Source organism: Stegostoma tigrinum, chromosome 9 (genome assembly GCF_030684315.1).
Source record: "Stegostoma tigrinum isolate sSteTig4 chromosome 9, sSteTig4.hap1, whole genome shotgun sequence".
In the NCBI taxonomy this organism is placed as follows: Eukaryota; Metazoa; Chordata; class Chondrichthyes; order Orectolobiformes; family Stegostomatidae; genus Stegostoma; species Stegostoma tigrinum.
The window spans coordinates 13407057-13429129 of NC_081362.1; the positions used below are offsets into that span (position 1 = coordinate 13407057).

The following is a 22073-nucleotide window of genomic DNA, read 5'->3' on the forward strand; positions in this document are numbered from 1 at the left end:
GAATAAAATTAAATTTCTGCAGTGCCATTTTGTCCCACTAGATGTCACAGGTACATTTGTTAATACTGCAGAGAGTTCTATGGAAATTAACTGCAGTGAAAAATAATTGCCACCAGGTATTAGTTGGAAAAAGTATTGAATGAGGCTTAACTGAAGACAAACTTCAGTCCAGTGGATTGTGTCTTAGTTTTAAAAATTACACAGGAAGAAAATATATCTTTCAAAAACATAATATTCCTGTGTACCTTACCACATCTCTCAACCATTCCTTGTTTACAACTGCTTAATGGAGACAATTGGGAGCAGACATTTGTGCAAGAATTGTTTGCAGTGACACCAGGAAAAGAACAATAGATTCACATGAATGTGAAGTACTGCCTATCATTGGATTTCATCTTTTATTCAAAGCACTGCAAGTAAATGCAGTGTATGTAAACTTAAGCATTAGCAGATCCAGATATATCATCTTTTGCAGCTTTCACAGAGACATCTAAGTATGTCCAATGGTATCAATGTGGACTTCACCAGCTTCAAAATCTCCCCTTCCCCCACCGCATCCCAAAACCAGCCCAGCTCGTCCCCTCCCCCTACTGCACCACACAACCAGCCCAGCTCTTCCCCTCCACCCACTGCATCCCAAAACCAGTCCAACCTGTCTCTGCTTCCCTAACCTGTTCTTCCTCTCACCCATCCCTTCCTCCCACCCCAAGCCACACCTCCATCTCCTACCTACTAACCTCATCCCACCTCCTTGACCTGTCCGTCTTCCCTGGACTGACCTATCCCCTCCCTAACTCCCCACCTATACTCTCCTCTCCACCTATCTTCTTTTCTCTCCATCTTCGGTCCACCTCCCCCTCTCTCCCTATTTATTCCAGAACCCACACCCCATCCCCCTCTCTGATGAAGGGTCTAGGCCCGAAACGTCAGCTTTTGTGCTCCTGAGATGCTGCTGGGCCTGCTGTGTTCATCCAGCCTCACATTTCATTATCTTGGATTCTCCAGTATCTGCAGTTCCCATTATCACATCTAAGTATTGTTTGCTTACCCTTTAAAAGAGAATGGCAGTCTGGTACAAGGTGTTTGCAATATGTTGCAAACCTTTGGGATTTTTCAGTGATGAGTCAGGAAAATGTACGAAATACCAGATCAAATAAAAAGATAAAGTGGAAAACTATGATAACACAGTGTGGAGCTGGAGGAAACAGCAGGCCAGGCAGCATCAAAGGAGCAGGAAAGCTGATGTCCTGACCCGAAATGTCAGCTTTCCTGCTCCTCCAATGTTGCCTGGCCTGCTGTGTTCATCCAGTCCCACACTATGGTATCTCTGACTCCAGAATTGACAGTTCTTACTATTGCTGAGTGGAAAACTATGTCTTTCACAAAGTAGGTGCATAATCTCAGGGGATTAAGGTAACTCTTCATTTTGGTTATCCAGTGAAAGCACAGCATGTGTCATTATTGGCAAAATGTTTACTCATTTCTAGTGCTGTAAAATTCTTTTCCTGAGAAACATACTCGTATAGCTCTTTCGAAAAGTTTCTACATAGGCATACACTGGCAGTATTTCTGTCCCTAAACAACATCATTCCCATTCAAAGAATCCAGAAGCAAAGCTCAAGCTTGAGTGTTGTTAGTGTATAGCTTATCCGAGTGAAAAAGATTATTAAAATAATCATGGAAAGATGGCACAGAATTTTTTCCTAATTACCAGAAAGATAATGATAGAGCATAAGAATAAATAAGGTTTTGATTCAACCTTTTAACTTGAGAATATGCTGTAAACCAAAATCAACTATTGAATTAAATTTTCCAGTTAAACGTATAAATGTTCACTGTAATAGGAGGACATGTTACTCTTTTGCAAATAATGAACTTAAACCATAAGACACAGCCTGATCACCCATGAAGTCTGCTCTGCCAATCAATGAGATCATGGCTGATTTGTTAATTCTCAACACATTTACCTGTCTTTTCCCTGTTACCTGTGACTCCCATACTGATTAAAAAATCCCTCTATCACAGTTCTGGACATGCCTTGACAGCCCTCTACAATAACATATTTCACAGATTCACTACACTCAGCATAAAGTAAATTCTTCCTCATCTTTATTTTATCTCTTACGCTGGGATTATGCTCCCAATCCTAATGTTTCCAAAAGAGGAGACAATCTCTCTGCATCGACCCTGTGAAGTCCCTAAGAATTTTATGTGCTTCAACAAGGTCCCCTGCCATTCTTCTAAATCCAATGCTCAATCTACTCAACTTCTCCTCATAAGAAAATTCTTCCATAACTAGGGTCAACCTTGTGAACCCTCTCTAGACTAATGCCAGTATATCTTAGATCGGTGGAGCGAAAATGCTCAGAATATTCTTGTTGCGGTCTGACTAGTATGTTGTAGAGTGTTAGCAATACCTTTCTGTTTCTACACTCCATTCCTCTTGAAATAACGACTGAAAGTCTCCTTGCCTTCGCTATTAACTGCTGAACTTGAATTCTAGCTTTATGTTATTCATGCATGAGGATACCAACTCTTGCTCTGTGGTGTAGGCTTTCTCTATTTTAATGTTATTCAGCTCTCCTAGTTTTCCTTGTAAAATCTCACGTTTTCTCATATTACATTCCATCTGTCAAGCGTTTTGCCCACAATCAGTGGAGCAGGAGAATTTAAAAGAAGATTAATATAAATTGTCACCATTGTACAAATCAGTCTATTTTATGCTTGTTAGAAATTTAAATATGATTTTTAATTAATTATGATTGCTACAAAATATCAAGGGTCATATGTATAAACTACAAAAAAAATCTTCAAAAAAATGATTTCACAGATAGTGATACTGTGAGTTAAATACACAGATTATATAGTGGACATCTCATCAAATAGAATTCTGTGAATTACTACTTTTGATTTCTGTAAGTGGGAAATGTTGTGAATAATTAAATCAATGTTCATTTTCAAAGAATGAATCCCAGAATTTATACTTCAGCTGACAACACAAGAAATTAGGCACTATATCTCAAAATATTTGACAAATTATATAGCACTCTTATCAGATTCTAATACTTATATAAAGTGACCCAACAATGTAGCATTTTCTGATTAAACGTACTCATAATTATAATCGTAATTACATTTAACTGCAACCATCTTACCTTAACTGTGGACTTTCTTCACTTGAGCCAGTTTCAAAATTAACCTCAACTTTATTATCATTTTTTACCTTCTGCTTCTGCTTGCTCAAACCTAGAACAAAACACGAACAAGGCCAAACAATTACACAACGCATTAAGTTCTCTACCTAACATTATGGAGCTGCATTCTTGAAAATCGCAACATTAAGTGAAGCAATGTTGAACTATAGTTAGTTCTGTAATTCATCAGTGATCAATAAAAAATTATTAAACTTTATAACTTCAAGTTGAACTTTATTTTACATTAATTTATTTCCTAATACAGGAGTTTAACAATATTTAAAATGAGTATGAATGAAAAACATGTTGCTTAAAATATCAAGATAACAAAGTGTGAAGCTGGATGAACACAGCAGGCCAAGCAGCATCTCAGAAGCACAAAAGCTGACGTTTTGGGCCTAGACCCTTCATCATAGAGGGAGATGGGGAGAGGGTTCTGAAATAAATAGGGAGAGGGGGAGGTGGACCAAAGATGGAGAGAAAAGAAGATAGGTGGAGTGGAGAGTATAGGTGGGGAGGTAGGGAGGGGATTGGTCAGTCCAGGGAAGACGGACAGGTCAAGGAGGCGGGATGAGGTTAGTAGGTAGGAAATGGAGGTGCGGCTTGAGGTGGCGGTCCTTGAAGAACTTGGACATCTGGGATGTGCAGGAGTGGAATGCCTCATCCTGGGAGCAGATGCGGCGGAGGCAGAGGAATTGGGAATCGGGGATGGTTCTTCAAGGACTGCAACTTTCCCCCCACAGTGTCGAGAACGCCCTTGACCGCGTTTCCCGCAACACATCCCTCACACCCCACCCCAGCCACCACTGCCCCAAGAGGATCCCCCTCGTTCTCACATACCACCCCACCAACCTCCAGATACAACGCATCAGCATCCGATATTTCCGCCATCTACAATCCGACCCCACCACCCAAGACATTTTTCCAACCCCACCCTTGTCTGCCTTCCGGAGAGACCACTCTCTCTGTGACTCCCTTGTCCGCTCCACACTCCCCTCCAACCCCACCACACCTGGCACCTTCCCCTGCAACCGCAGGAGGTGCTACACTTGCCCCCACACCTCCTCCCTCACCTCCATCCCAGGCCCCAAGATGACTTTCCATCTTAAACAGATTTGCACCTGCACATCTGCCAATGTGGTATACTGTATCCACTGTAACCGGTGTGGCTTCCTCTACATTGGGGAAACCAAGTGGAGGCTTGAGGACCACTTTGCAGAACACCTCCGCTCGGTTCGCAATAAACAACTGCACCTCCCAGTCGCGAACCATTTTAACTCCCCCTCCCATTCCTTAGACAACATGTCCATCATGGGCCTCCTGCATTGCCACAATGATGCCACCTGAAGGTTGCAGGAACAGCAACTCATATTCCGCTTGGGAACCTTGCAGCCCAATGGTACCAATGTGGACTTCACAAGCTTCAAAACCTCCCCTTCCCCCCACTGCATCCCAAAACCAGCCCAGCTCGTCCCCTCCCACCACTGCATCCCAAAACCAGCCCAGCTTGTCGCTGCCTCCCTAACCTGTTCTTCCTCTCACCTATCCCCTCCCCCCACCTCAAGCCGCACCTCCATTTCCTACCTACTAACCTCATCCCGCCTCCTTGACCAGTCCGTCCTCCCTGGACTGACCTATACCCTACCCACCTCCCCACCTATACTCTCCTCTCCACCTATCTTCTTTTCTCTCCATCTTCGGTCCGCCTCCCCCTCTCTCCCTATTTATTTTAGAACCCTCTCCCCATCCCCCTCTCTGATGAAGGGTCTAGGCCCGAAATGTCAGCTTTTCTGCTCCTGAGATGCTGCTTGGCCTGCTGTGTTCATCCAGCTTCACACTTGGTTATCTTGGATTCTCCAGCATCTGCAGCTCCCATTATCTCTTGCTTATTATACCTCCTTCCTGACCCTCCCGCTTGCTACTGACCCTTCCTGCTCTTCAATTCTCCAAGTTCTGGCCTCTGCATAATCTCTGACACAGCCTCCTGCTGTTTCCTCTCCTGAATGTGGTTTTCTGTTCAAGAGCCAGATTCAATGCGAAGCTGCAGCCCCAATGGAACTGCAAATAATTCAGAAGTACTGACGCTTTTACAATCCATTTTTTTCACTTCTCCAAAATGCTGCTTCCCTTTCCTGAATCCTTGTTGACAGTGAGAGCTTGTGATAGGAGCAGAGAAATTGTTAAAGCCATAGCACTTTGTACAATCAGATCTCTCACTTCTTTGACATCAGAGCTCTGGATTCAGATTCAATTTGGATCTTGAATGGGAACAAAAGAGAAGAGACACATGGGGTGAGTTCAGGAGGAAGGTGGGGTCACAATCTAGAGGTAAGAAGAAGGGAGAAGCCATAACTTGGAGATGGGTCAGGGAAACAGGCCACAACCTGGGGTCACGGAACAGGGAATGCGCCAATCAGGTTAGATAGGAAACAAATTTTAATAAATCTCTTGAGGCTCAATCAAAACAGAAGTCCAATGAACTTCATGACGTTAAATGAAATAACATTTAATTAGGCTACTTTGAACAAGGACTTACTGTGTAACATATTAGTGGAATATTCACTGGAAGGATCATTTGTCTTGTGTCTCGACAACTCATAATATTGGTGGAGTAATTGTTAATTCCCAATATGTTATTTTTCATTTTGGGTTGTTTTAATGCAAGCTGTTCATTGACACTGTTTGTACTGTAATCATATTTGAATTCTTACATTTATACACAGAGTGGAAAATTAAAATACAGTAGCAGTTCTGCAAATTTGCACTAGTCCTTCGCTGCAGCCAGCAAAATGTGTCTTTTATTAATAAAAGGTAAAAACAAGTGGGCAGGATGTAAAAATGAAGTCAAGTTTGTTTTTCCAATGAGCCATGAACTAATTCCTGCAATTGCTTTGTAAGGTTGATCTTTTATAAAAACATTCTTCCCAGTTGCATGAAGTTCAGAATGTAATCATTTGTTTCACCATAAAACTTGCAGGTTTTATTTGCATTCATAGATCTGTCACAGATTAACAGTATTAATGAAATCCTCAAGGATAACTACAACACACTCTAGTTAAGTGTGGAGCTGATTTCCCGCTATTTGTATACACTTATCAGGAGTATACACTTAAGAGGAGTAGCAATAAAGTATGTCAGAGTAAAACAAAGTAGATTGTCTGGAAAACCCTTTTAGATTCATAGCAGTTTAGGACAGTTTGAAGAGCTGAGAGTATTTATTCCGGCAAGATTTGAGTACATCGTAAGTACTCTCATCACACCAAGTGGCAAAACAGAACTTGAATGAAAATCAACAGCATTCTTCTAACATTTAATAAGTCAAAACAAAATTATGTCATACAAAAAGGAAACCATATGGAGTGGGAAAGGCGAATGTTTTTATTCACAAATGAGTTTACCCTCAAATCCAGACTAAACTTTGTTTCATTCCATACATTGATGTCCCATGAATACAGATGCTCCTTTACATATTGGTATAATTCAAAGAGAATTGAAGGAAGAAACAAAAGAATTGGCGCAATTTATGTAACTGTGTCACTTATTTGCAGATATCAATATAGTCTTACACTCAGAATCAAAACAAAATTAACTATTTTCCCTGCCACAGCATTCTTCATGAATAAGGGGCATGCAGTTGATTGGACAATTCTGTAACAAATAGTGTGTTGTTTTATGAAGTAAAATCTCTACTGGCTATTACCTGCTGAATGTAAATCTGAAACCTCCTCATTCTTCTGCATTGCTGATAGCTTTAACAGTTGATAAGCTCTTGTTTCTGTTAAGTTCAAAAATAATAAACATCATCTGAGCTTTAATATATTAAAACAGCAACAGACAAATTGATTTGAAGACAAGAAAATACTTACAAATCCCATTTTTTTATCTCAATGGTCAGCTGTATTTATTGTTGCAGAAAAACATGCTGCCATGGAAGGGGCATTTTTCATCAGCTTGAGTCTCCCCCCTCACATCAGACCCCAAAACAAATCAGAATAAATGCCTCATACACATTTTTGTTGATTTAGGTCACAAACCTGGACTAACATACCCCAAGTAGATTTCACACCTGGAATTAGCTGCCATTTCACTTTCTGCAGCAGGCTTCAGGGTACTGACAGAACAGTGATGACCATGAGTTGTTCTAGCTATGATCTAAAAAAACAAGCCGGCCTCAAATCCTACTAGTTCCATTAACGCCTGGAAAAAAGGAATGTTTACTTATTTTAGCTGTCATCATTGCTCCCATTTTTCTGGCTGACCAGATGATGAAAATCCAGTTCTTCTGACCAGTGCAGAGTGAGGAAAATAAGGCAAGGGATTTGATCATATCATCTAAGCTTGGTTGCAGAGAACTGGAATAGGTTCACCTGTTTCAAGCTCAAGCATTCTCTCCCATCAGTGAGAAAACCACATAAATACCAGAAAGATAGAAAACGCAAAAGACCTGGCATGAGAGGTTTGTGTATCTTTTGTCTTTTATTTGCATTCAGGAACTCAACATGCTGCAGAAACCAAACAGGTTACATTGGAGAATATAAAACTGAAGGCCGTGTGGCTTTTTTGGTTGATTTTTAGGTGGCAAGCTCAAACTCAGGCAAAGAAGTGATTTTTTTTGATAGAATATTGATAGCGAGCAAACTTTCAATTGAAATCATGAAAACAATTTTGGAAGGAACAAACAAAAGATTTAAAATAAATAAATGCTTACATATTCTACAGGAGGTTCTTATGCCTCACCAGCAGTTTCTCCAACTCCTCCTTTCCAATGAAGCTTTGCTCAGTCAGCAGTTTATAACAATTTGGTGAAGATGTGCCATAAGTCAATGTTGTACATTGATATAACAAGATGACAAAACAGGGAAGCCAGCCACACTTATTACAAGCAGTGGGCCAGTGGTTGACATTTCAAATTATTTGGTCAGTATTTTTCCTTGTCTTTAAGCTTTACAGTTACAAATGAGGTGAAGCAATTAGACTTGTACAAACTGAAACATTCTGAGAGTTTTGACCAAATACGATTTGGGAATACAAAAAGTTGCCTATAATTTTACAGCATTTACGGAACAAAACACCAAAATATTGAAAATAAACATTTTAGGCATAGTTACGAAATAAAAAGAAACTCAATTAAAACTAAGATACAAGGAATTTCTTCTCCAAAAGTGTAGCAAATGTCTGGAATTCTCCAGCCCAGAGATCTAAGAAATTATTTAAAAAGAGGAGGCTGATTGGTTTTTGAAATATCAGCAAGTTGACTTCTAAGCTGGCACAAAAGATGAGTTGAAACCTGATAAACAAGTTTGAGAGGCCAAGTCAGTGAATCCTGAGCTATTTCTATTGCTTTCTTAAAATTCGTATCAAGAAACACCACTTCCAAAACAAACAGTACACAGTGCCTATTCAGCCCACAATTAACCTTTCAGTGGACTTCAATAGCCTGGACTGAAAAATCATCTTTCTGGCTGAAGATTCTATCAGGGAAATACTTCATTCACTTGGGCAGACACCTGACAATTAGGGTGAACCAAGAGGAAAATTTCAGAAATTTTGCTCAACATCTAGCAGCCAGAGTCTGGACCTGCATTCTCACTGGCAACCATTTACATACAAGATTGGAAATGTAAACACTAACAAAGATTGTTTTAATATTAACTGTTGATATGAAAGTGTAACAGTAAATGATGACAATGAAGAGTGTCCAAGAGGATTCAAGAGATAACCATGATGAACGGTAGGTCTCCAGGAAGCACCAAAGATCAAAGGAACCTTGATGTGCATGTCCATCTGTCACCTAAGGCAGCAGGAATCTACATTGCAGATGTGCAATAAATGGTGGCCTATCCAACAACACACATATTCCATGAATTAATTAAAAAAGAAGATAAAAGTGATAAAGAATCATATGGGATACACTTTATCAGCCACGCAGAGAGTTTAAGTACAGGTGGGTCATACTGGAATTGTATGAACATTACAGGAGGGATGTACTCCCTGGAGAGGGTGCAGAGGCTATTTACCAGTATGTTACCTGGGCTGGACAGTTTAGTTATCAAGTGAGATTGGTTCAACTGAGCTTGTTTTTCTTACAGCAGAGGAAAGGGGACATGATTGATATGTACAGATAGGGTAGATAGGAAGGAACATTTTTCCTTGGTGACAGGATCAACAATGATGGGACATAGGTTTAAGGTAAGGGTCAAGAGGTTTACAGACGATGAGGGGAAAGCTGTTTGCACCCAGAATGTGGTGGATATCTTGAACTCACTGCCTGAAAGGGTGGTAAAGGCAGAAACCCTTCTAACATTTAAGCAGTATTTAGATGCACACTTGTGATGCCAAAGCAAGGGCCAATTTCTGGAAAATGAGATTAGGATAGTTAGGTGGCTGTTTTATGACAAGCATAGACTCTGTGGGCTGAATGGCCCTGTTCTGTGCTGCAGGCTTCTATGAGACTATAATCCAAAGCATTTAATTGGAAAAAAAATCTTAAACATATTCTCTCTTTTAACAAACAATTTCTTAGTACTGAGAGATGAGAAAACACAAGCACTTGATCTTTAAACACAAACTAACTGATTACTGAAGTAATTTAATATATGAATAATTTTCTAACTAATGTTTTGAATTTTCTTTTTCCAGACATTGATCAAGTAGCTGTGAATTTCCAACATTCAATTCTTCTTTTTCTTTTTACCTAGGTCTAAAGAAAAACTGTTTCAAATTTACAATCAGAAGAGAAGATTCTAAAACCAAGCAGCTGCAGTGCACAATTAGGATGGCACTTAAAAGAGCTACTAGCAGTCATCTTCTCTGTTACTGATGTGTGTTATAAAAAATTCACAGATAATAAATAAACAAAAATATTGCTGTTAGAAGATTTGTTCATTGCACATCCTTCTGCTCTCCAAACTTAATGAGAGCAAATTAAAGAGTTTTCACAAACCAGATAGTCGATATAATTAATACCACAAATTAAAACAAGGACTCATTGTAATGTACAAAAAGTGCCACAGAATTGAATGAACCAAATCGCATAATGACTTCAAAATGAGATTAAATAAAAAAAAGCCAAAATATCACTGGTTCTTTGTTTGGATATTTGATAGAAGGTCAGACATTTAAAACCAATTATACAGGCTCTGCTTGGGGCACGAAAACCAATTAGAAAAGCAGAAGCATTTTGCTGCAGTTGTAGAATTTCAATTACATCTTAAATCTTCTGAAGACATAACGTTTTGATGCTTTTCTTTTAAAACTGATTGGAACTAAAGTGGGTACCTGACTCAGTTGCACAGTTCCACCCTCCTACAGATACTGACAGGTCCGCATTGTTATTTCCATCCAATTATCCTTATTAAATTAACATGCTCTCATACTTTTCATAAGTGAAAGATTCTTTTTACAAGAGATGAGCAAATGTAAATGCAATTACATTCAAGTGTGATCCAAGCTTCATTAATTGCAGTTACCGTATTTCATCCACAGCTCCCAAATGCTACAAAATCTGTCATATTCAAGTTTTTTATACGGCAACCTAAGTTTAGGCCTGATGGAAGGAACTTAAATTGATTAAAGAGACTCGCTTTGTGGAGTATATAACAATGATTTTGTGAATACATTTTAATATTTTTGTATTTCTTCCTAATTACACCCTCAGACCTTATGAAAATCACCAATAAAACAATCTGAAAAACACTTATTTAGTTGAAATTAAATAATACCTGTACCAATTTTACAAATAAAATGAATATTGAAAGACGAGGATATTTGTTCATTGTAGTTTGAAGATTATTACAGTTCATTAATGGCGGACAAAGTATATTCTACCTCTATTATGCACTAACTAAATGCAACGTTTTTAACAAAAATAAATTGAGGAATTTAGTTTTGCCCTGTTGAGCAAATAGAGGTGAAATTTGTGATTCTGATGATCTCTGATCACAATCATTTATTTACTTTTTCTTGTAGTTTTATAGTTGAGCAGAATGCACTTTCAAGCACTGTGGCTGAATTATTTTGTTGTGATTTGAGTCAGAAAAAAAAATCTAAGCAAATTCCTCGAAAAGTATAGCACCCAAAAGTCCTGTTTGGGGCAGACATGAATCTAGTAGATTAATAACATTAGATTTTCCTGCAAATTTCAATAATCTGCTACAGTAGTGACTTATAGTGAAGTGAACAGGAACTGAGCGAGTATATTTAATTGGGGAATTTTGGAATGAGCAGAAAATGTGATTAGAGAGTGCAGAAACCATGGTCATAAAATCAAACTAAAATTTAAACTTTAGAAGTTCCAAGTCCATTGGCTGTGCTGAATTGTACAACATGGTTGACGGCTGGAAAAATTGTGCCAGTAAATGGCGCATGAGAACACTATAACAGCTTAAAACATACTATTTGACATTTTGTCCCTTCTTAACAGGGACAGGTAGAGAAACATTTAGTGGAATTCAGCTTTCACCGTCTCATATCCCATTCCCACAATCGCACCCCTGTTATTCTTGATATGTCAACTTGCTCCACAGAATGCAATGCCTAGGGGCACACAACAAGATAACTCCAAATGGCATAAGGATCCATAGTTATTTAGGAACCTTTCCTGACTTTACTAAGTTTGAAAGGCTCAATACTTGATGTTCCTGCCAGGTGCATCACTACACTTAGAGGGAGAAATGTCACTTGCAAATTTTCAACCTTCTTCACATTACTTAACTCTGCTCTACCTATATCAGGGTATTAAACTATATTTCTTGTGATCATTATTGCTCAGCTTCTAAACCTAGGACCGTGACTAAATAATAGATGTTTCCCCTGCTCTGCTTTAAAAATGCTGAATCAACTTGTGATAACAGATTATCCTACTATTTTATCTCAGTTTTTTCAAAACTGCTCAAACACATTTCATTTCAAGATAGAACGACTAAAACAGTCCGCAGTTAATAGTGACCTCTTCCTAAATTATATGGATTCTGTATGATACGAATATAAAATTCAAATCTGATTTCCATCATTTTATGGAAAAATATTAGCCAAGAAACTTAAACAGTAACTACTAAAATAGTATTCCTTTCCTTCCATTTTGTTGTCCCTGCTCATAGCCGACATCCTACTGGTATACATTATATACATAACATATACTGCACATGGCATAGATATTTACAGTGTAGCGAGAATTTTAGGCGAGCTTAATAAGAACATCTATAGTTCAACTTCTCTCTATCCCAAGGTGGCTGAAATTACATATAGCATTGCATACTAGTTAATATAGACTATGACAAGCTATCCCACTACATCCTGAACAAGGAAAGGTGAGGATATGACCTCACTTGATTGAGAATAAATTCAAAATTAATTTGCAGAAAATATATTTCAGTAAGAAAATGATCAGCCTATAAACAGCTTTCCTATGGACCTAGATCAAGGTGTTAACATTGGTTCATTCTAAGATAAATCAGTTAGATTTATTTCACAAAATAATAACTCACATTGTGTATGTCAAAGGTAAAGCAACAGCACTTGTGGCTGGCATTGACGAAAGCTGCTCAGAGGTCAAGCAACTTTTGTGGCACCTTTCCCCAAATTAAATTTAAGCTGCAAACTTATTAACCATTCCTCTGGTGTTCACATCCATGTCATTTATATAAATGATAAAAAGCAGCAGAGCCAGCACCGATCCTTGTCGCAGGCCTCCAATTTGAAAAGCAACCCTCCACCACCACTTGCTGTCTCCTACCTTCGAGCCAGCTCTGTATCCAAATAGCTAGTTCTTCCTGTATTAACTACACTGATCTGCCTCAGTTCCTTATTCCTTTATAGCTTGGCCAAAAAAGAAACCTATCAAATCTTAATTTTGACAAATTCAGTTGGCCAAGCCGCAACAGCATGTTAGCGAGCTCCAGAGTTCTACTCATCATAGCGAATAACTTATGCCTAATTTTATGTTCCGGCATCTCTTTGGGCTCGCCAGAAAAGCAAACAGCTTCTCTCTCTCTCTCCACCCTATCGAACACTTTTATAACACCTCCAGTTACCTTGTCATCTTGAATATTCAAGGAAATTCAAGCTTAGCCTATTCACTCTTTTGACCCTTTTACCTCAAAATCACTCCAGTGAATCGGCACTGTATACCCTCCCAGGTCAAAATAACCTTTCCTGAGCTGAGGTACCCAGAACAGAATACAGTTCTCTCGTTGGGGTGAAACCAGAGCTCTGTACAGCTGCAACTTAATTTCCATTCCTTTGTATTCCAGCCCATTTTTACAGATAAAGGCCAGAATTCCATTCAGCTTTTTAATTTCTTTTTCATACTATACATTAGAATTCTTCCAAAAGGCACTGTATTATCAACTTGCTCATGAAATAGATGTAAGTCTACAAATTTTAGTTTAGGAGAAGCACATCTGACTTAATAACTGAAATAATATTTGATGCTAAAAGTATACTGGAGAGCAGGATTTGTTCTGTAAGACTTGCTACTAAATCATCTTCCTTACAGATGAAGGTAAAATAAAATTTTGTTAAAAGGGGTCAGACATTAAGGCTTGTATGCATCAGAAGAAAAATGTGACAAACAGAGTTGAAGAAAGGAACACCAGTTTAGTGGATGCTCAATAGTTGGCACTGAATAAAAGTAGGAATGCTTAACTGTCAATCTTAGTTCTCCAATGAGATAGACAGACTCTGATTGGTCACAATGTTGCTGCGAATGCAGAAGAGATTGGTAGTCTCAATCACCCGTTGTATTCAATGAAAAAGATTAAACGTATGTATGATAACAAGGTGTGAAGCTGGATGAACACAGCAGGCCAAGCAGCATCTCAGGAGCACAAAAGCTGACGTTTCAGGCCTAGACCCTTCATCAGAAAGGGGGATGGGGAGAGGGTTCTGAAATAAATAGGGAGAGAGGAGGAGGCGGACCAAAGATGGATAGAGGAGATTTTAAATCTGTCAAAGTTAAACAAGGGGTATCCCAGAAAAAGCACGTCTGCAACATTGCAGAGTTAAAAGAAAAATGGGAAGAGGCAATATCATGATTGCTTTAGATGCACAGAAGTTACCTGAGATGTTTACATTTGTGACATTATCTTTCAAAATAGTGCACCAATGTTTTTTAAAAGCACTGTACTTACTCAGTTGATAATTTTTCCACAGAACTTACCTTGCTGCTTGGTACTTTTTAAGTCAAAGCACGGCACTGGAATTTCTGGTTTAATTTCTACATCGTTGAAAATGGATGGCAAGCTGCAAGATGAGTCATCACTTGGAAAAGATTGTTTTTCAATTTCTTTTGGAAGGATCTTCTTCAATAATGCTGTTGCCTGGTTAGCAATTTAAATTGATAAGAAACAAAATGAAATGCTGTGTATTCTCAGAACAATTAGGAAAAAGTACCATTTTGATTTCAATTAATAATCTACTGGCCCAATGAACAATGTAATTCCTGTCAATTGTCATCAAAACCCATCTGGCTCCTAATGTCCTTTAGGGAAGGAAATCTGTCATTCTTGCCTGGTCTGGCCTATATGCAACTCCAGATCTACAGCAATGTGGTTGACTCTTAAGTACCCTTTGAAATGGCCTAGCAAGCCATTCTGTTCAAGGGCAATTAGGGACGTGTAATAATTGCTTGCCTTGCCAGCAACACCCACATCTTATGAAATAACAATTTTAAGAGAAGTTTTTTTGAAAAAAATGTTGTACAACGATCAGAGTTAAGATAATGATGAGTGTTGCTGACCTTGAAGCAACTGCCTACAACATGGATTTCAACTTTGCCGACGTTAGCTTGAATGAGGCAAAATCAGGGGGATCTTCAGTGTTGTAAAGCAGGGTAAGTAGTCAATCACACAGAAGAATTTTTAGATAAATTAGAAAATAAAATGGACCAATTCTTATTTACTTCTCAAAAATTTTATAGAGAATAAAATGAATTTTGGGGCATACAAATCAAAAGCTAAAATATCATTAATTAACTTTGAAAACTAATTATGTTGTGATAATGATTTGTAATACATTGGAATACAAAATTATGAATGATAAGTACCGAGGTATTTAAACATGGAAAATAGGAACAGGAGAAGGCCATTCACTATTTTGTGTCTGCTCCTCCATTCAATATGGTCATGGCTGATCATCCAAATCAGTACCCTGTTCCTACTTTCTTAACTAACTCTTTCTTAGAAACATTCAATGCCTTGGTCTCAGCCACTTTTTGTAGCATAGAATTCCACAGGCCATCAGTTCACCATCTTCTGGATGAAGGTATTTCTCTTCATCTCAATCCTAAATGGTCTACCTATATCCTTAGACAGCAACCATTAACAACGTAAAATTAGTGTAAAATGGGCAATTCTTCACATTTCAGTGATTTCTAAAAAAATGCTTTGTGCAGGAACAGTTACCATTTAGACACAGTGGGACAGAAAACTGTGCGGTCCGTATCCTAAATAGTTAGTTACGAATTGGGATCAATCTGAAAATACTGAGCGAGAAGCGACACTCAATGTGGTTAGTGCACTTGCATTCATAACATAATCAATAGGATTGCTTTGCAGTGTAACAACAAAAGCATATAAATATTTTTAATCAAAATTATTTTATTAGTTTATTAATGGCAACTTAAGAAATACATCACTTTAATTTTGTTTTGAAGTAGAATAATAAACTGTTTAGGTGCATACAGTACTTCTGCTATCATACAGTTGTAACTGATTTTTTATATTTTTTCTAGTTGCCTAGCAGAGCTGGACATCATCCATTTTGCCAACTTACAGAACATCATAAATGCATATAACTAAAACCTGCCTAAATGCTGCCACAATGTCACAACTGCGAGAAAATCAACCAGTCATTTCTGTGAATTGCTAAACCAATATGCAGTCCTAATGGGACTGCTGACAGCAAACAAATTCCAATATTCATTTAGGTTGGTGTGAAATATCCGTGCTGAGCAAAACGTGTAATAACTTGTATTCACAAAATTTAACACATTGGTATACACACAATTCTTTCACATAGCATGTTTTTGAGAGTGAATCATAATGCTACTAGTACCTTTTTGGAGTTGTTACTGCTTTCTGCGACCAATAACGGTCCAAACATTTCTGCAGCCTCATCTGTGGTCAGCACCTGATGTTCCAACATCGAAAGAACGTGCAAATACCAGCGGTCCCACAACGTGGCAGAGTCAGCAGGCAAATCTGACAATCTGACAGAAAAGTTGAAGCATTGAAATTATAAACATCTAAGAAACTAAACAGGGTAATGGAAGGGATGGGGAAGGAAAGGTGGTAGGGGATTTGGCTAGGGAGGGAAGAAACAGTTTCAAGATTAGATTGCTGGGTACAGCATAGATAATAGATATTAATGGATACAGATATGCAGGGATAGATGAACACTGGCAGGCAAGGAAGGAGGCAAATGTACAACAAGATGAAATTCAGAAGCGATAATAATAAGATAACTGGAGGTTTTGTAACAGTCACAATTTATGATTTAGTAGAAATATCAAAAATATGGCAAAAATTTAAAGGGTGACCATGAATACAATCAGGGATGAAAATATCCACAGAGGAATAAACGGTGAACAGAAAAGACAGTGCTCAAGTCAAACATGTCAGAGGCAGTTGGGAGATAACTTGATTACATCGGAGGGGAAAAACAGCAAATGAACTAAACTGAATGAAATATCTCAAATGCAAACAAATGCAGGTGAACATTGGGCATTTTACTGGACTCTGAGTCATCGTATGAAGTGAACAACTTACTCTAGGTAGAGATAAGAGTATGTGGTAACAGAAAAGAGGTAACTTTCATAGATAGAGATAGTAGGAACTGCAGATACTGCAGAATCTGAGATAGCAAGGTGTAGAGCTGGATGAACACAGCAGGCCAAGCAGCATCAGAGGAGCAGGAAAGCTGACGAAGGATCTAGGCCCAAAACGTCAGCTTTCCAAATCCTCTGATGCTGCTTAGCCTGCTGTGTTCATCCAGCTGTACACTTTGTTATCTCTACTTTAATAGATAACTACATTCAAGCAAATACAAGTTTGGAAAACACAAGTAGTTTAAAATCAGTGGCAAAATATTTAGTAAATTACAATCTTTGGAAAATTAAAAGCAGTACTCATTTCGATCTGATATTTGTGACAGCTCAGGCAATGTACAGGAATGGAATATAGAGCTGCACAGGCACAGCACATATAAACTTGACAGGACCTACAGCCAAAAATAACCAAACTATATTGAATAATTTGTCCTCTTCAAAACTTACTTTCCTTACTTACCAATCGACAGGGATTGCCTTAGAACTCTGAAAGTGCTAAACAGAAAGAAACGAGGGCACACCAAAGCATTTGGAAAACTGTGCAAAACAGCATATCTTTTCAGCTGTCTGCAACAAGCAAGGTGCTGACTTTACCTAACCAGCCCATGTTTAAAAAAGTGCACAACAGTGTCCAACACTGAATGAAATTCTGTTACCAGATAGCATTTCCGAAATGAGTGTGCAAAGAATTAATATGCAGGAGCAACATAAATTACGTTTACCATTAATAGGACGTTTGCTATCAAGCCAACAAGATGTCTGCCCATTAGACAGATGAGGAATGTAGTGTTTGAATTTCAGTGAGGATCTGATGCAAAGTATGTAGACTATAAGTCCCACAGACTGGCGTATTGTGGGAAACAGCATTTCTCTTCAGTTGGTTACAACTAGCAAAGTACTGACAATTTTCAGTTGGACTGTGCTTGCAAATTTCATAACACAGTGCCCGACATTAGATTCAATCATTGGACAGCATTTGCTAAATGGAGAAGTTTCTTCATGCAGAGATTGGTGTGTCTATGGAATTCTCTGCCACAGAAAGAAGTTGAAGATAAATATTGACTGCCATCAAAAATAAGTTAGATATAGTTTTTAGGGCTAAAAGGAGCAAAGAGTATGAGCAGAAAGTGGGGACAGGGGATCGAGTTGGACTATCAGCCATGATCACAATGAACGGCAGAACAGAATCAAGAACTGAATGGCTTACTCCTGCTCCCATTTTCTCCATTTCTAAAATCCCAAGTTAGCTAAGAATTCTGCTGACAACCAATTTATGATGGTCATCTGGGCTCACAGTGTGGTCCATTAGTATATACTGGTAACTGCATATATTCGTATACAGGACCCTGTTAGTTGCAGGCAGAAAAAACATGTACACACAGAGTGTCTTTTTCAACTCAGCCCAACAGGCCACAAGCATTCTTTGATTCATCTGTCAGGTCAATACCTCGATCAATCAATTAAACAAAACTTGACCTTTTCTTGGGAAATAAGGCAGGGTAAGTGACTGAGGTGTCAAGAGGGAGTACTTTGGGGCCAGTGATCATAATTCTATTATTTTTATACAGTTGACTGGGCAGGCAGATATTTGCAAGTAAAGGTATGGCTGGAATATGGGAGGCATTCAAAAATGAGGCAACTGAAGTTAGTGTGAAGGACAAAGCCTGGTAGTTGTAGGGAATGCTGGATGACTAGAGAAATTGAGGCTCTGGCCAAGAAAAGGAAGGAGGCATATATCAGGTATAGACAGCTAGGATCAAGTGAATCCCTAGAAGAGTATAAGGGCAGTAGGAGTATTCTCAAGATGGAAATGAGGAGGGCAAAAAGGAGACGTGAGATAGCTTTGGCAAATAGGGCTAAAGAGAATCTAAGGAGATTCTATAAATACAGTAAGGACAAAAGAGTTAACTAGAGCGAGAATAAGATACCTTAAAAGGTCAACAAGACTGCTTGCGTGTGGAACTGCAGAGATGGATGAGTTACTGTACAAACATTTTGCATCATTTTTTACTGTGGAGAAGGAGAAGGAAGCTAAAGAACTTGGAGAAACAAATGGTGATATCTTGAAAAGTATGCATATTAGAGAGATGGTGGTGCTGGATGTTGTAAAATGCACAAAGGTGGATAAATCCCCAGAATCTGACCAGGTGCACCCCAGAATTTTGTGGAAAGCGAGGGAAGTGACTGCTGAGCCCCACACTGAGACCTCTGTGTCATTGGTAGCGAAGGGTGAGATGCCAGAATACTAGAGGTTAGCTAATGTGGTGCCATTATTTAAGAATGGCGATAAGGAAAAGCCAGGGAACTTCTGACTGGTAAGCGTGGTGTCAGCGGTGGGTAGATGTTGGACGGGATTTTGAGGAACAAAATTTATCGTGTTTAGAACGAAATTCCTGAAGAATTGGTGGATGTGAGCTCGATTAAAATGTTTAAAAGACATTTGGTTAGTGGAAGGGAAAGGTTCATAAGGAGAGGGGCCAGGAGCAGGCAGGTGGAACTAGTTTAGTTTAGGATTATGTCTGACATGGACTGGTTGGACCAAAGTGTCTGTTTCTGTGACAGTATGACTCTGTATTTGGAATAGGCAAAGGCTGATTTGGGACAGTCAACATGGCTTTGTGCGTGGGAAATCATGTCTCACCAACTTGATTAGGTTTTTGTTTGAAGTGACATTGAAGATTGATGATGGCTGAGCAGTTGACATTGCCTACATGAACTTCTGCTAGGCATTCGACAAAGTTCCGCATCGTAGACTGGTTAGCAAGGTTAGATCACATGGAATACAGTGAGAGCTAACCATGTGGATGCAAAATTGGCTTGAAGGTAGGAAATAGAAGGTAGTGCAGGAAGGTTATTTTTCAGACTGGGCGCCTGTGACAAGCAGTGTGCCGGAAGGATCTGTACTGGGTCCACGACTTTTTGTCATTCATAACAATGGTTCAAATATGAAAATAGGAGGTATCATTAGGAAGTTTGAAGATGACACCAAAATTAGTAGTGTAGTAGGCAGCCAGATGGTTACATCAGCGTACAATGGGACCATGACCGGATGGGCAAAATGGGCCAAGGGGCGGCAGATGGAGTTTAAATTTAGTTAAGTGCGAGGTGCTGCATTTTGGTAAGACAAATCAGGGCAGGACTTATACACTTAACGGCAAGGTCCTGGGGAGTGTTGTCGAACATAGAGACCTTGAGGTGTAGGTTCATAGTTCCTTGAAAATGGAGTCGCAGGTAAACAGGGTTGTGAAGATGGCATTTGGTACCATAAGACCATAAGACATAGGAGTAGAAGTAAGGCCATTCGGCCCATCAAGTCCACTCCGCCATTTAAATCATGGCTGATCGGCATTTCAACTCCACTTCCCTGCAATCTCCCCGTAGCCCTTGATTCCTTCTGAGATCAAGAATTTGTCGATCTCTGCCTTGAAGGCATCCAACGTCCTGGCCTCCACTGCACTCTGCGGCAATGAATTCCACAAGCCCACCACTCTCTGGCTGAAGAAATGTCGTCTCATGTCAGTTTTAAATTTACCCCCTCTAATTTTAAGGTTGCGCCCACGGGTCCTAGTCTCTCCGCCTAACGGAAACAACTTCCTAGCATCCACCCCTTCTAAACCATACAATATCTGTAAGTTGCTATTAGATCTCCCCTCAACCTTCTAAACTCTAATGAGTACAATCCCAGGATCCTTAGCCGTTCACCATACGCTAAACCTACCATTCCAGGGATCATCCGTGTGAATCTCCGCTGGACACGCTCCAGGGCTAGTATGTCCTTCCTGAGGTGTGGGGCCGAAAATTGGACACAGTATTCTAAATGGGGCCTAACTAGAGCTTTATAAATCCTCAGAAGCACATCGCTGTTTTTATATTCCAACCCTCTTGAGATAAATGACAACATTACATTCACTTTCTTAATTACGGACTCTACCTGCAAGTTAACCTTTACAGAATCCTGGACCAACACTCCCAGATCCCTTTGCACTTCTGATTTGCGAATTTTCTCACTGTTTAGAAAATAGTCCATGCCTGTATTCTTTTTTCCAAAGTGCAAAACCTCACATTTACTCACATTGAATTTCATCAGCCATTTCCTGGACCACTCTCCTAAACTGTCTAAATCTTTCTGCAGCTTCCCCACCTCCTCAGCACTACCTGCCTGACCACCTATCTTCGTATCATCGGCAAACTTCGCCAGAATGCCCCCAGTCCCTTCATCCAGATCATTAATATATAAGGTGAACAGCTGCGGCCCCAACACTGAACCCTGCGGGACACCACTTGTCACCGGTTGCCATTCCAAGAAAGAGTCTTTTATCCCAACTCTCTGCCTTCTGTCAGACAGCCAATCCTCAATCCAAGCCAGTAGCTCACCTCGAACACCATGGGCCCTCACCTTGTTCAGCAGCCTCCCGTGAGGCACTGTATCAAAGGCCTTTTGGAAGTCTAGATAGATAACATCTACTGGGTTTCCTTGGTCTAACATACTTGTTACCTCTTCAAAGAATTCTAACAGGTTTGTCAGGCATGACCTCCCCTTACTAAAACCATGCTGACTTGTTTTAATCTGACCCAGCACTTCCAGGAATTTAGAAATCTCATCCTTGACAATGGATTCTAGAATTTTACCAACTACCGAGGTTAGGCTAAGCGGCCTATAATTTTCCATCTTTTGCCTTGATCCTTTCTTAAACAAGGGAGTTACAACAGCAATTTTCCAATCATCTGGAACTTTCGCTGACTCCAGTGACTTTTGAAAGATCACAACCAAAGCCTCCACTATTTCCTCAGCCACCTCCCTTAGAACTCTAGAATGTAGCCCATCGGGGCCAGGAGACTTATCAATTTTTAGACCCTTTAGCTTTTCTAGCACTTTCTCTTTTGTAATGCCTACCATACTCAACTCTGCCCCCTGGCTCTCCCTAATTGTCGGCATACTACTCATGTCTTCCTCTGTGAAGACTGACGCAAAGTACTTATTAAGTTCTTCAGCTATTTCCTTATCTCCCATCACTAGCCTTCCAGCATCAATTTGGAGCGGCCCAATGTCTACT

At 39.4% G+C, this 22073-nt stretch overlaps 1 protein-coding gene across 3 annotated transcripts in view; it reads right to left on the reverse strand.

Annotated features, from left to right (window-relative positions):
- kiz (kizuna centrosomal protein) overlaps window positions 1-22073 on the reverse strand; it is a 172638-nt gene that overhangs the window by 45319 nt on the left and 105246 nt on the right. For all 3 annotated transcript variants that reach the window (XM_059648350.1, XM_059648349.1, XM_059648348.1), the window contains 4 exons: window positions 16248-16401; window positions 14353-14512; window positions 6895-6969; window positions 3156-3246 (listed from right to left, as the gene is read on the reverse strand). In XM_059648350.1, the coding sequence (XP_059504333.1) occupies window positions 3156-3246; window positions 6895-6969; window positions 14353-14512; window positions 16248-16401 (480 nt within the window). The remainder of the gene's footprint in view (window positions 1-3155; window positions 3247-6894; window positions 6970-14352; window positions 14513-16247; window positions 16402-22073) is intronic.